The 14,551-nt window shown below is 37.6% G+C and overlaps 1 protein-coding gene across 2 annotated transcripts in view; it reads left to right on the forward strand.

Annotated features, from left to right (window-relative positions):
- Positions 1 to 2,590: 2,590 nt before the first annotated feature.
- The window catches only part of LOC107660679 (F-BAR and double SH3 domains protein 2), a 96,824-nt gene continuing 84,863 nt past the window's right edge, over positions 2,591 to 14,551 (forward strand). For both annotated transcript variants that reach the window (XM_016450067.1, XM_016450068.1), the window contains exons 1-2: positions 2,591 to 2,824; positions 7,782 to 7,879. In XM_016450067.1, coding sequence (XP_016305553.1) covers positions 2,804 to 2,824; positions 7,782 to 7,879 — 119 coding nt within the window. In that variant the 5' untranslated portion in view covers positions 2,591 to 2,803. The remainder of the gene's footprint in view (positions 2,825 to 7,781; positions 7,880 to 14,551) is intronic.

Below are 14,551 nucleotides of genomic sequence, written 5' to 3' on the forward strand. Positions count from 1 at the left end.
TTTATCAGCTGTTTGGACTCTCATTCCGACGGCACCCATTCACTGCAGAGCATCCATTAGTGAGCAAGTGATCTGTTCCCATGAAGAAACAAACTCATCTACATCTTGGATGGCCTGAGGGTGAGTACATTTTGAGCAAATTTTCATTTTTGGGTGAACTATTCCTTTAACTCATAAAGTTATTGTTATCAATGCCATATTTCCTGTAACCAATATTATTTTAGAGTCCCTGATGGTTTTGTCCGCCTATTCATTCCAGCATAAGTTTAAGTCAATGTTGATTCAGATAATAAAACAAACTCATCTACATTTTGGATGGCCTGAGGGTGAGTACATTTTCAGCAGATTTGCACTTTTGGGTGAACTATTCCTTTAAGGTTCAGTAATCTATTTTAAATCAATAATACTGAAAAAACACACACACCATGCTTTGCAGTTTAACATGTTTCAGAATAGAGCCCTTGGCGAGAACCCTGCAGAGTCTGTCAAAGGAGAAAGGCATATGCTAATTATCAATAATTAACATCTTGCACGACAGTACAGTGAGGAGAAATTCACACAGCCCGAAAGAAACTGGAAATGCATTCATTCAGGGAACTTGAATAACACTATAGTTTAGATGTTAACGCATGAAGCCTATTGCTTGGTTTCCTGACAAACCATTATACAGTCCAAATACAAAAAATATATTCTGAACACTGACAAAACTTAATGAAAATGCAAAAAAAAAAACAAAAAAAAAAAACAGGAAAGCTTTGTATTGACCTGTTCCTCTGTTCCTCTCAGTTTGAATCATCTGAGACCTTCACAGTTCCAGTGCAAGGACAAAACAGGCTTCATCAGAATTGTATGAGGTCCGTCATCTTTCCTCTGTGTCTGTGTTACTGTGAAGGAAAGAAAGAATGTTTCTTTAAAGAGTTCGATTGCTGTCGTACTTGCCTCACAATACTGTATTAATTATTACCCTTAGTAAGCAGAGTTATGAACCTGAGCTAAACTATACGTGGTCAGTCTCTGCACGTACAACAACTTTTGGGCACACTTGACTTGACTTGACTTAAAAACTTTAAATGTTCAAACTTAAATGGCAGATTATGAATACATTTCTTTAAAAAATAAAATAAAATAAAATTTGAGGATGATCAGTCGACAAGTGTTAAGGATACATGTGAACTTCAATAGATGCTTCAAAAGTGTCCCAAGATGCACCTTATAAAGTTGGTTGATGTCCAAATTGAGCAGAACTGGCATATAGACAAAGAAGCAGCTCAAATTTAAGAGATTTCATTTGCGTCACATATTTTGATCATTATATAATTTATTATAAAAAGTCATTATATAGACTTCCACTGGAGTTTCAGATTTTTAATTACTCTAACATGTAGAAAAAAGTCATAATAAAGACTGAGTAGTGTTTTGACTGTTCTTTCATGAATTTCTTCCCTTGTGACAAGTAGCCCCGGCCTGTTCAGAGATTTACATTGTGGAAAAAGTCAAAAGATCACTCACTGTCTGTGATACATTAATAGGAGGTTCATCATGGTATTGGAATCCATTTTATGAGATTCTTAGATCTGATTATTGTTATGCATGGTGTAACATCCAGTGAATTTTATAGGATTGTATTCGATCTATATTGCAAATACACAAGGCACAAGTTTAAGGACCTTTACGACACATTCCAAGAACAATCAAATAAAATCTTTTAAGGTGTAGCCTCATGTTCAGCCCTGCAGATTTAGTGTTCAGATTTTTCATTACTCTAACATGTAGAAAAAAGTCATAATAAAGACTTGAGTAGTGTTTTGACTGTTCTTTCATGAATTTCTTCCCTTGTGACAAGTAGCCCCGGCCTTTTCAGAGAGATTTACATTGTGGAAAAAGTCAAAAGATCACTCACTGTCTGTGATACATTAATAGGAGGTTCATCATGGTATTGGAATCCATTTTATGAGATTCTTAGATCTGATTATTGTTATGCATCGTGTAACATCCAGTGAATTTTATAGGATTGTATTCGATCTATATTGCAAATACACAAGGCACAAGTTTAAGGACCTTTACGACACATTCCAAGAACAATCAAATAAAATCTTTTAAGGTGTAGCCTCATGTTCAGCCCTGCAGATTTAGTGGCTTTATATGTCGGTGCTACAGATGTGTTATAGCCTACATTCCAGAACTGTTTGTCTAATTATTTTACGCATTTGATATCTGCTTTTACCGAATTCTACAGTCGATAATTCATTTTGTTCAGAAGTAAATCCAAATTTGTTTTATTTTCATCCTCTGGATAAAGAATCACTAGGATTGCGAAATGCACTAACTTTACTATGGCAAAGGCCTAGTTTATGAATAGTAATGAGCTCCATTCGCCGTTGGCGCATTCTTGAACTGTCCAATCACATAACTTCATTAATATTCAAATTAGCCACTGACCGTTGCCCACGCACCAACGTAAGCCAATCAGATTCGCCAAGTGAGCGAACGTCCCATTACGTAATTAATATTCATGAGCTAAGCCTTCCCCGTATTAGGGTTCGTACAGCGGGTTTCGGTGTGTCCGGTCCGGGGCGCTGTTAGGCTGGATTTTACGGTTGGAGACTCATCTTTGGAGGCATATTCTCTTTCATTACTTTCTCCCCTGATCCGCAGTGTTTGTTGAGCGTCTGCCCGACTGGACCTGCTTCATCATGGCCGTCTGAATTCAGATCCGAATCCCAGTCTTTTCTCAATCATCCATCCCGATCGCAGTGGGAATCGTTTCTTTGGGATATTACTTCATTTGTGCCAATGTTCAAACATGCAGCCTCCGCCAAGAAAGGTAAGAATCCAGCGTTGGAACAACGTGTGTGTTTTTTTTTGTTTTTTTTTATGTGATTTGTTACATTTTCTCCAAGGTGCAACTTTGTATCCAGCCGCGGTTTGTTTTGAAACAGTGTATCAAGAGTTTTCTCGAGCGGTCCTGTTTTTATTGTTGTTTTTCAAGCGGCAGCGGTTGTTAATAACCCCGAAATTCGGCAGATATTTTTCTAGAGATGATAGAAGAGTGTTTTAGACTGATTTGCCCTCAGATAACGGTTAAACCATGCAGCCATGAGAGTCGTCTTGTGTGTTTTTCCTCAGATTGGACCGAGTCCCCACGCTTTTGTCAAATAGACGGATCACCGTTCATTATTCTCACCCTAAAGTCTGACATTGTGTTACATATCTCGCTTAAATGTGTCCAGATGTCATGCACATGAGGGAAAGATGAGTTTACATTCATATATCCTACAGAAAGATGTTTTACTGTCTCCCTCAGAGGTGACAGCAGAGGTGTTGGGTTTCAAACTCATGTCCCACAGGCTGCATGGAGGAATGTGAAATTATCACGCGAAACCGTTGTGTTCCTATCATTCCGCACACATTTATGCATTTTAATCTTCAAAGCGTTGCATCAGAGTGTCAAATCCTTACTAAAGGTGACGTCTGAATCTTTGCAATTGCTTTGTCTTGTGAAGAGAAGGAAGGCAGATAGCATGTAGCACACGTTTACCCCACAATAACCCTGTTATTTTGGCTAAACGATGTTTTAAAATGCAAATATTAAACAAAGATGCGTTTGCTTTGGTCGTTGTCACGCTGATAATGTTTTTTCTCTTGAATGCACAATAAAATGACGTCTAGCGCTTTCCATATGCAGGACACAGGATAGGCTACAGTATATGGTTTGTATAAATCATAGGTTAAATGTGAGATTAAAAGGTGCATGTGCTGGACAGACTGTAAATGTGTCATCTAATGTGTCTTTCAAAGCAAAAATCTGATCTGATCTGTGTTTGGCATCAGTGTGGATATTTCCGCAAAGATCTCAGTAAATGCCTGAAAAAATGTGCTGTTTTGTTGATGCACTGTTGTTTTCCACTGACGCAAATGCTGCTGTGAATGTTTCCTCCATCTCGGAGTAATAATGCTTCACCTGTGCAGCTCAAAGTGTTGGTGAGAGCCGTGCAGCCGGCTGTCAAAGCATGTGTTCTGGTGCAGCCTGTAACATTGTGTCCTGCTGATGCTGGTAGGGTCGGAATGGCGTTCTGTATTATTTTCCATCCTCCTTGCCTTTAACCTTTAGGGAGTTGTTACTGAACCAATTATCTCCTCACCTGCCAAGTGGAGAACTTCTGTTGTAATTAACAGTTTCTCCCCAGATATTAGTCAACCTGCCCGGGCTCATTGGTCTGGTCCCGTTGGGATTTTTGCGGCTGAGTATCACACCTTCTTTGTAGCCACGTTTGGTTCAGGTACCAGTACCTGTTACTGAACCCATACATTGAGGAGAATGTGTTCGTCTTGATTGTTTTAAGAGCATATAAGAGAATAGTAAACTGAGAATTTACTCACCCTCAGGTCATCCAAGATGTAGATGAGTTTGTTTCTTCATCAGATTTGGAGAAATGTCGCATTACATCACTTGCTCACCAATGGATCCTCTGCAGTGAATGGGTGCCGTCAGAATGAGAGTCCAAACAGCTGATAAAAACATCACAATAATCCACAAGGACTCCAGTCCAGTCAGTTAATATCTTGAGAAGCAAATTGCTGTGTGTTTGTAAGAAACAAATCTATCATTAAGACGTTTTTATCAGCTGTTTGGACTCTCATTCTGACGGCACCCATTCACTGCAGAGGATCTATTGCTGAGCAAGAGATGGAATGCTAAATTTCTTCAAATCTGTTCTGATAAAGAAACAAACTCATCTTACATCTTGGATGGCCTGAGGGTGAGTACATTTTCAGTAAATTTTCATTTTTGGGTGAACTATTCCTTTAACTCATACATTTGTTGTTATCAATGCCACATTTCCTATAATCAAGATTATTTTATAGCGTTCTGGACGGTTACGCCACATAGTCATTCCAGCACAGAGCTGTTTATGAGCTTAATCAATGTTGATTCATAATTGAAGGGTTCTTTATCATTCCACGACTTTCACTTCCACATACTTCAGGATGTGAGTGGTTAAAGGTCTCAAACGAAACCATCACCTGTGTCTTTATTGTTGACCTCAAAGCATTTATGTTTGCAACTTCCTGTAGATAAACCTAAAACGTTTTTTTTTCTTTTTCATGTTACTGGTATGACACTAGTACACTCTGCCAATAAAGAACCTTTCTTTTTATTCGATGGTTCCTCTAACAAACATACCATTTCATTATAGTGGAAAAGCATTCTTTAGATTATTAAAATGTTCTTCACACTAAGAAAATATGCTTCTTTTAAGAACTGTTCACTGAAAGGTTATTTTTTTGTCATCGCTGCGAAACCCCCTTTTGATACCTTTATTATTAAGAGTGTAACAAATGAAAAATACACCAAAATACAGGTATTTTTGGACAGTATGGTATGTGAGGATGTTACTCTTTCATTACCATGATATGTTCTAAAGGTGTGACTTTGCTGATTACATATAGTAAGTAGAAGTTCATGAATTCTTCTCTGTTTTTGCTACAGTAAAAAAAATGTTTAAACATTTTTGTATAATATAATAGTTTCTGATGTATTTAGATTCCATTAAATGTGGAATGTTAGGATGTGTCATGCCAGAAAGCAATTCCTATCATGCTAAATAACACATTTTTCTCATAATAAAAGTACATAATTCATCTTAACTGTTTTGATAAAATCTTATTCAATCAACATAATTTGGAAACATTTCAGACATTTTAAAGCCTTGGAAGCATTTGAGACATTTTACACACTTCAGTATTAATTTTAGGATGATAAGATCTCTTCAGAAATGTCCATGTCAGCAGAAATATGCAAATCTGTTTTTCATTTTGGTACAGTTTTTATTTTTTTTAGTTTCAGTTGATTTAATAATGTGAGTTTTTAATTACTATTGTATGCTAAAAACATACAGCACTTAACACAAAGCATCATATTCATCATTGTTAGTCCAGGTCAGTTAGATCAGGTTTGTGATTGCTCATCTTATAGTTTAGGCTATTGTAGAACCATATTTATCTATATTAGTCTAAACCATAAGATGAGCAGTATTATATTGTGTAACATACAGTGCCTTGCAATTATCTGCCATTCTTCACCTCACCTGTTCACCTCTCAAGCTCTGTTAGGTTGGATGGGGGCAGATGCACATTTTCAGGTTTCTCCAGAAATATTTGATTGGGTTCAATCCCAGGCTCTGGCTGGGCCACTCAAGGACATTCACACAGTTGTCTAAGCCACTCTTGCTGTGTGCTTAGGGTCATTGTCCTGTCGGAAGGTGAACCTTCTGCCCAGTCTGAGGTTCTGAATGCTCTGAACTGGGTTTTCATTAAGGCTATCTCTATATTTTGCTGCACTGAGCGTTTCTTCTACTCTAACGAGTCCCTCAGTCCCTGCTGCTGAAAAACAGCCCCACAGCATGAGGCTGCTACCAGCACACTTTACTTTTGTGATGGTACTCTGCAGGTGATGAGCGGAGCTGGTTTCCTTCAAACATGATGCTTAGAATTGAGGTTCATCAGACCAGAGAATCTTGTTTCTCAGAGTCTGAGGGTCCTTTAGGTGCTTTTTTTGTAAATTCCAAGTGTGTTTTCATGTGTCTTAACCGAAGAGAGGATTGAGTTTGGCCACACCGCCATAAAGACTGGATTGGTGGAGTGTTGCAGCGATGTTTGTCCTTCTGTAGGTTTTTCCTATCTCCACATATGATCATGGAGCTCAACTAGAGTGACCATCAGGTTCTTGTTCACCATGCTAACCAAAGCCCTTCTCCATCAATTGCTCAGTTTGGCCAGGAGGCCAGCTCTAGGAAGAGGCCTGGTTGTTTCAAACTTCTTCCATTAAGGGTAACAGAGACTACATGCTTCTGTGACCCTTCAATGAAGCAGAATTTTTTTCTGAACTCTTCCCCAGATGTGTGGCTTGATGCAAACCTGTTTCTGAGCTCTACAGGCAGTTCTTTTGACCTCAAGGCTTGGTTTTTGCTCTGATATGCATTATCAGCTGTTAGGCCTTTTATTAAGACGTGTGTGGCTTTCCAAATCATACCCATTCAGTTGAATTTGCCACAGGTTAACTTCACTTGAAATGTAGTAATATCTACAAGCAAAATTAATGCTCCTGAGCTAAATTTCAACTGTCCCAGATAAGGGTATGAATACTTATGTAGTGGAATCATTTTAGTTTTTTATTTTTAATAAATTTGCAAAGATGTTAAAAACCTGTTTTTTTGTTTGACAATTATGGTGTATGGAGTGTAGGTTGTTGTGGAAAAAAAACTAATTTAAAGCAGTTTAACATAATGCAGCAACAAAACAAAAGGTGAAAAAATGAAGGGGTATGAATACATTCGCAAGGCACTGTAGAATAGTTTAAAGCTGAAGCATGCTACTTTCACGCATTGAGTGTCAAACAAAATAATGACTATTTTCAAACTGGTTCCTTGAGCACTGCTGGTCAGATTGTCCCGCCCCCAAACTCACGCCATTGGTTGAGCCAATGTTTTGAGTGACCTCATATCAAACTGGGTCAGGAAAAAGTTTTAACATCCAAAAAATGACACATTTTTTTATAGAAAGAATCGACCATCAAACTGTGTCTGTCTGTTCTGTTCGAGTTTGATTAGTGGGAATTTTGCTCTTGTTGTTTGGAAGGATTGTGAATGTGTCGTTCTGTCTCATACAGCTGACTGGAGCTGGAAATGCAGTAATGAGCTCATGTGGGATATTGTGTGTGTTTGTGCAGCCTGCATGTGCCATCCTCTTCCTCACCTCTAATGATGTTGTCTGGTCTTCAGGTAAAAGTGACACAGGAACTGAAGAACACGCATACGGAGCAGCTCGGCCGCCTGCACCTCAAACACCAGACGGAATGTGATTTATTGGAAGATATGAGGTAAGGCTTTAAGTTAAAACACTGCCTAAAACACACGCATCCATAAAAATAAACGAATGAAACGGGCCGCAGAAAAAGAGAGCAAATTCTCCCCATTTTTGAAGAGCGAACATAGGAGCGGGATGTGACGAAGGCATTTCCTTTGGACTTCCTGCTCGCAGGCCAGTCGTTCCCACAGCTGGAAGTCATAACTGTGCTGCTTTTCTCTTTTTTTCCCCTGTTTTTTCTCTCCTTGTCTTCTCTTAAAAGGGATTGCGGGCTGTTTCAGTACAGGGGGAGGGAGGGAGTTAAAACCACTGCGTTTGGACACTGAATTTATGCACGTCTTGGGCTTGTATGTGTTTGTACATGCTTATGGGTGTTTGAGAAGATATTTGACAGTGGCACACCCTCACAAGGGAGATGAAGACGAATCGTAATCTGCTGCAAAGGCTATTTTGGTGTGTGTTTGTGTTATGGAGTGAAAAGAAGTTTGTGTCCAAAAGAGATCGAGAGAGAGGGTCAGGATAGGTTAAACTGCATATTTTTACAAGTGATTAGTTGACGGACTGTCTGAAAGACTAGTCTAATTTAAGGGTGAATGTGTCATTTAGTTTTTGCTAATAAAATTGCAAAAATAATTTAAAATAATTGGTTTTCTAAACACCTCTACCATTTGCATTTGCAGTTTTTTTTATTGCAAATTATTATTTTTTTTAAAGTGTGCATACTGTATTTTCCAGAATATCCAGAAATCATTTGAAACATGTTGCGACTTCGACTTATATACTTATATTGCAGGTGCTTCATTCTGTGTCATACTGTATAGCTTTGCCTTTATTCACAATATAGAAGGGCCTCCTGTACATTCTTGCTTAATTAAAACATCTGATTCTTAAATTTAGTAATCTGTATGTCATACCTTCTGTTTGGAGAAAGGACCAACTTTATTGCATGTAAATTCTGCCAGCATCTTGCTTTGCATCTTTGCAGAGAACAGCTCACAGCACACTTTAAAGGATGTTCACTTCCAGAATAAAAATTTCCTAATAATTTACTCACCCCCATGTCATCCAAGATGTTCATGTCTTTCTGTCTTCAGTCGCAAAGAAATTAAGGTTTTTGAGGAAAACATTCCAGGATTTTTCTCCATATAATGGACTTCAATGGGGACCAACGGGTTTTATATAGCTAAACGATCTGTCTTTTTTTATTTTCTTAAAAAAATAAAAATTGATATACTTTTTAACCACAAATGCTCGTCTTGCACTAGCGCCGCGATATACTCCAATATATGGAGAAAAATCCTGGAATGTTTTCCTCAAAAACCTTAATTTCTTTGTGACGGAAGACAGATCTTGGATGATGGGAGTGAGTAAATTATCAGGATTTTTTTATTTTGGAAGTGAACTTATCCTTTAATAGCTTTATGCCTCATAGCCAAAGACCTTCAGCTGGTGTTTCTGCTGTCCCCGACTACAGGCAAAAAAAGAAGACAAAAAACCGTGAGACATGAAAGTCAGTCATGCCGTGAGTCAGCTAACCATCTGGAATCCTGCTGAATGTGCAGATCCCTAGCTTCTGCTAGCGATGATGCCGCGCACTCCATCAATAACCTTGGTCAGGCTAGACGCCATATTTAAAGGTGATGCTTGTAATTATTTATGGTGTGAAAATGCTCATTTTAATGTGCAGAAACAACTGCCAATGAAACATTGATCTGATTTTTTTGAGGCCTGTAAACTTTGTCTCAACTAATTTTGAATCACTGTTTGCCCAAATAATGGAAGTCAAAGATGGAAGGGAAGGTTGTAATGCATGAAAACCCATTTGGAAAGTCTTCATTTTTGCAATATCGTTTGATGTCACTAGTGGTGCAGAAACTACACTTTTTACCTTCAATTTGATGTGAAATATAGAAATACAGTCCGATTAAGATCTCAAACTGTCCAAGATCATATCTAACTTTGAAAAAACATAGCTTTTATGTTGACTTAAAATCTTACATTAAAAATGTAAAAAAAAAAAAAAAAATTTCAGTAAAACCCTAAAATGTGTAAAAAAAAAAAAAACTAATAATAAAATAAAAAAAATATATATATATATATATATAAGCCTGTTTCTGCCACAGAATAAAAAAAATGAAAACATAATTATGACTTTTTATCTTACAGTTATGATTTTTTTTTCTTGCAATTCTGACAAAAACGGCAAGATATAAACTCAGAATTGTGAAATATGAGCTGGAGGTGCTGATTTGCAATTGTGAGTTTATAAAGCATATTGCAAGAAGAAAATTCCGAATTGTGAGTGATTAAATTTGCAATTGCAAGTCAAAATTGTGAGATGTAAACTTGGAATTATGAGAAAGAACTCAGAAGTTTGACATAAAAAGTCGCTATTACCTTTCTTAATCTTTAATTCTGTGGCAGAAACGGACTTCCATAATTTTCAATGTTGACTTTTCAGTTAATGCAAAGGAGTGGACTGTACTTTCATATAAAGCCCATTGAGACTAAAGCTCATCAAACATACAGTTAGTCAAATTAGACTAAATTTACAGTCACATTTACCGGTGTTCGGCAAATTTTCATGGTCTAAATCGAGTCATTTCGATAGGAATGTGCACAGTCGGGAATTTCGCTTGAGGGTGGAAGATTTCCCCAAGCAGATTTCGCATAGGATTCAAGTTGATTATGTGAATTTGTATTGACAATTGATTTGTTCCTTAGATTTGAGCTGTTCGTATGTTGTGTAATGTGGACTAGTATGAGATGATTATTACAGATGCCAAAAGCTGATCTGTTGCAACAAGAAATCTCATGGTGTCATATTATATTGCGTGTTTTTAAAAGTGACTTTATGGACTTCGCTTCTTCTTTTTGCTCTCTCAATGTGAAATACATTCATAGATCTGGTCTCTGTCCTCTGTTCTTTGTTTCTCTGTCTGACTCTTGCTGACAAACACATACGCAAACATTCTCAAGGTGGTCTAGAGGGATAAATCGATGTCTTGGCCAGGAGTCAAAGAGCCCCATTGATTGAGCTGCTCTTGTGAGTTTGATCTTCCTGTTTACCTAGTGGCCCACTAATGCTCTGACCGTAATCTCTCAGACGGGACGAGGGGACGGCCGTGTGAGCAGATGGGTTATTACCCTAGAACTCCAGCACAGTCACAGTCACAGTGTGTCAGATATATTTGGCGGTGAGTTCATAGTGTATTTTGGGTAGTGCTGCTGACTCTTACAGACCAGAACGCTGGAGTCAGTAGTAACTTCAAACATGAAGGGCTCTGCTGTAGTCTGTGCTTTTATTTCTCCTGTTGCTCACCTGTTTGCAAATGCGCAGATGCTGACGTCAGCACTTGCGTTACTTAACTTGTGTTAACTGTTTTAGGGAACTTCCTGTTCAGTTGACCCTTCGCAAAGACCCGCCCCCCCTTAGTTACTGTTGCTACATCCGACAAGCCATGGTGCTCTCACGCAGTGAAAAATACATCGCGGAGCAAAGAGGACACTGCTATCGCGCCGACATACAAGACAGAGCAGGTTACTTTTGGTATGAAACAAAGCGTTTCTTTCAAATGTTGTCTTTTTTTTGTTTTTTTTTTAAGAAATTCAAACAAATACCATTTTGTGGCTCTTTAATATGTGGTGACAAATCGCTGTAGCACCTCAGTTCAAGTGGCACGTGAACCGATCATCTCTTCCTCTTTACTAGTTATAGCATGAACTAAATTTGAGTGAACAGAAGGTATTTTGTTTCAACCGTGGAAAGATGTCAATAAACACCTTTTTTTTTCAAGTCCACCGACATTATGCTCTCCTGTCTGGTTTGTTTGTCGGACATAATGGCAGATTCTGCATTATGATTGGTCAGATCTCCTGTCAGTCAAGCTCCCGGTGAAGGGTCCGTTCTGCCAACAGAAATGGTTCTGGGTGATTGCTAAGCTGCTTTGTGTTATTGTCTATTGGCTTAAGTCAAAAAAGTACACCTTCAAGATAGTCGGCATCTCAGCATACTACATATGGCTCAGGTCCCTCCTTCAGTATAAGTCTAGGATTTTTTTGCCTTATGGGCAAAAATCAAGGTCTGATTGTTTAGAAAAGAAATAGCACTGGGGCTTTTTTTTTCTCTTTTTTTCCTTTCTCTAATAAGAATTATTGTATGTATGTATGTATGTATGTACAGTATATATGTATGTATGTGATTTGAAAAAAAACGCAAAAAGCTCCAGGTTTGCTGTGATTGTAAGACTGCACAGTTTGGCCAAAAAATTTTGATTTTTTTTATATACATAAATATGACTATATAATAATAATAATAATAATAATAATAGCAACAACAATAATAATTATTATTCTATTTATTGTAAATTGTCATTCTCTAAAAAAATAAAATGTTAATATTACACAATTTTATCATACAGTATTGTATTTTGACTATTGTATTTTCTATGGCTGTTCTAATATCTTCATTTTCAAATGTTAAACCATCATGCTTTTATTTTGAAAGAAAACCACTGGGGGCCTTTAAAGCTTATCTTTTGTTGACAACAGCCGATTTATAAGTGCTTCTCAATACAAATTTGTAAAGATGTTTAGTGCGTGTTGCATTTTCAAATATGAGTCTGTGTGGAGCAGAATTTACTGTGAACTGAGCCATTCTGAAACACTGAAAACACTGGATCATGAGCTGCTCGCGTGTAAAAGAACACAGTGAAGTATGTCACTCTGAAACAAACAGCGCTTTTATTTATTAAAATACATCTCATTCTTTGTGATCTGATAATTGTACCAAGCAATATCGCAATTTTGGTTTTATTTTGCTTAATCGTGCAGCCCTAAAAAATAGCACGCCTCTCCTCTTCACATGACATGAGGAATCATTCATATCTGTAGAACAAATGGTGTGGGATGAATTATTTGCCCAGGGCAGCAGTTGAGCGACTGTATCTATGTCAGAGATACCCTGATACTGCCGCCAGGAAGACATGGGAGGGAGCTGAGGGATTGTGGGAAATAGCTGAGGAATCCTGTGTGATATTAAAGAAAAAGAGTTGTTGTTTCAGAAACTGATGGATGGAGCAGATGAAAAAGAAGGAAAAAGCAAAGCAGATGAGAAGAAATGGTTGCTTTGAGGGAGCCGCTTTGTGCCGTTTGTGTACGAGAGACATAATGAGTTCCATCAAGACTCTTCTGGCTAGAGCTGTGCAATGAATCGAAATACAGTTTCGATTTCAGACTCCAACGATTATGAAACTCCAGTAATCAAGATAAAATGATTATTGTGCCCTGTTCCGCCCCCTTTCCAGCGGTGCGCTTTCGCTCCTCCTTAAAAGCCCAAACTTCACATGCAAATCAGTAAAAGCATGTATTGTTGTCACTTTTGCAAAATGGGACCTGCTTGATTTATTAAAGTTTGTTAGAATTATTCTTGTTTATAAAAGCAAGAAAGAGAACTGTTCCTCAGGAGGTTTTCTGTGCATGCACTCCGACACGGACATGTAAAGTGAACTTTTAGTTTAAGTTGCATGCCTAAGCGGGAGGGTTGGGTACCGTTCACATTTTAACCGGTACGGTACCTGAATTTCGGTGCCGATACCCAACGGTACCTTTTTTCGGTACTTTACTCTCTGTGTAATTACAAAAACATTTATTTCAGTGAAAAAAATAAGTCCAAAAGTCTCAATTTCATAATTTTGAACAATAGGGCTTTACAAATTATTTCTTTATTTCTTTTTTTTTCCCCAGAAATTCGTTTTAATTTTTCTGAAAATCAAATTAAACATTTATTTTAAATCAAATGAAAATTTAAACCCTTTTATTTTTTGACTAACAAACTGAGGTTTACTGTTGAAATTAATACATGGAAGAAAAATTGTGTGAATATTCCTTTAAAAAAAAATTTCATAGGCTAATAATTGTATTTTTTTTTTTACAAGTGATTAATCTGGTTGTAATATTTATTTTTATCATTTAATTGTTTTATTTAAATTTTATAGAAAATGGAATATTTAAAGATGTACATTATACTGTACAAAAGTAATACAAGACTAATATATTTCTGTTACATGTTAAACCGTACTTTTATTTTGATAGGTTACCATCAAGTTTCTGTGTGTATACAGTATGATGATGCTAGTTTTCTCAAATGAAACGGTAAAATTCTCGCGAAGTGACTCTCACAGCAGCTCTGGAGATTAAGTTTTTGTGTTCATGCCATCATATAGGGAGACGCAGAGGCCGAAAATCACCACGAGCGTCACGCGTGCTTCAGTATTTGTATAGTAAACAAAACCGCGTTTTCGCCATTCATACATACAGAGGCAAGTGGAACATGCAGGACTCATATTTAAACCGTCTTTTTGCATTTTAATATTCACAGACACTAGTTCATATCGTGATTCAAATTAAGTGGCAGTGGCTACTTTTGATGAATTCCGTGGCATTCCGCGCAATAGAGTAAATTACGTTTTTATGAATGGACTCCACGATCCCGTCCGCGTTTTCGCAGAAACCATATGGCCCTAGAAATGTAACCACACTTCAGAACATTTCGGCTTGCCCTGTGTGTTGTTTGAACGAGTTGCAGGGGTGACCTCACGTCACAGGGTCTCTCTTTCTCTCGCTGTAGCGTATGCGCCCAGATGCGTTCTCAGGTACCGAAATTTGGCACCGATTGATTTAACGT

Source organism: Sinocyclocheilus anshuiensis, unplaced genomic scaffold (assembly GCF_001515605.1).
Source record: "Sinocyclocheilus anshuiensis isolate Anshui unplaced genomic scaffold, SAMN03320099.WGS_v1.1 scaffold948, whole genome shotgun sequence".
Classification (NCBI taxonomy): domain Eukaryota; kingdom Metazoa; phylum Chordata; class Actinopteri; order Cypriniformes; family Cyprinidae; genus Sinocyclocheilus; species Sinocyclocheilus anshuiensis.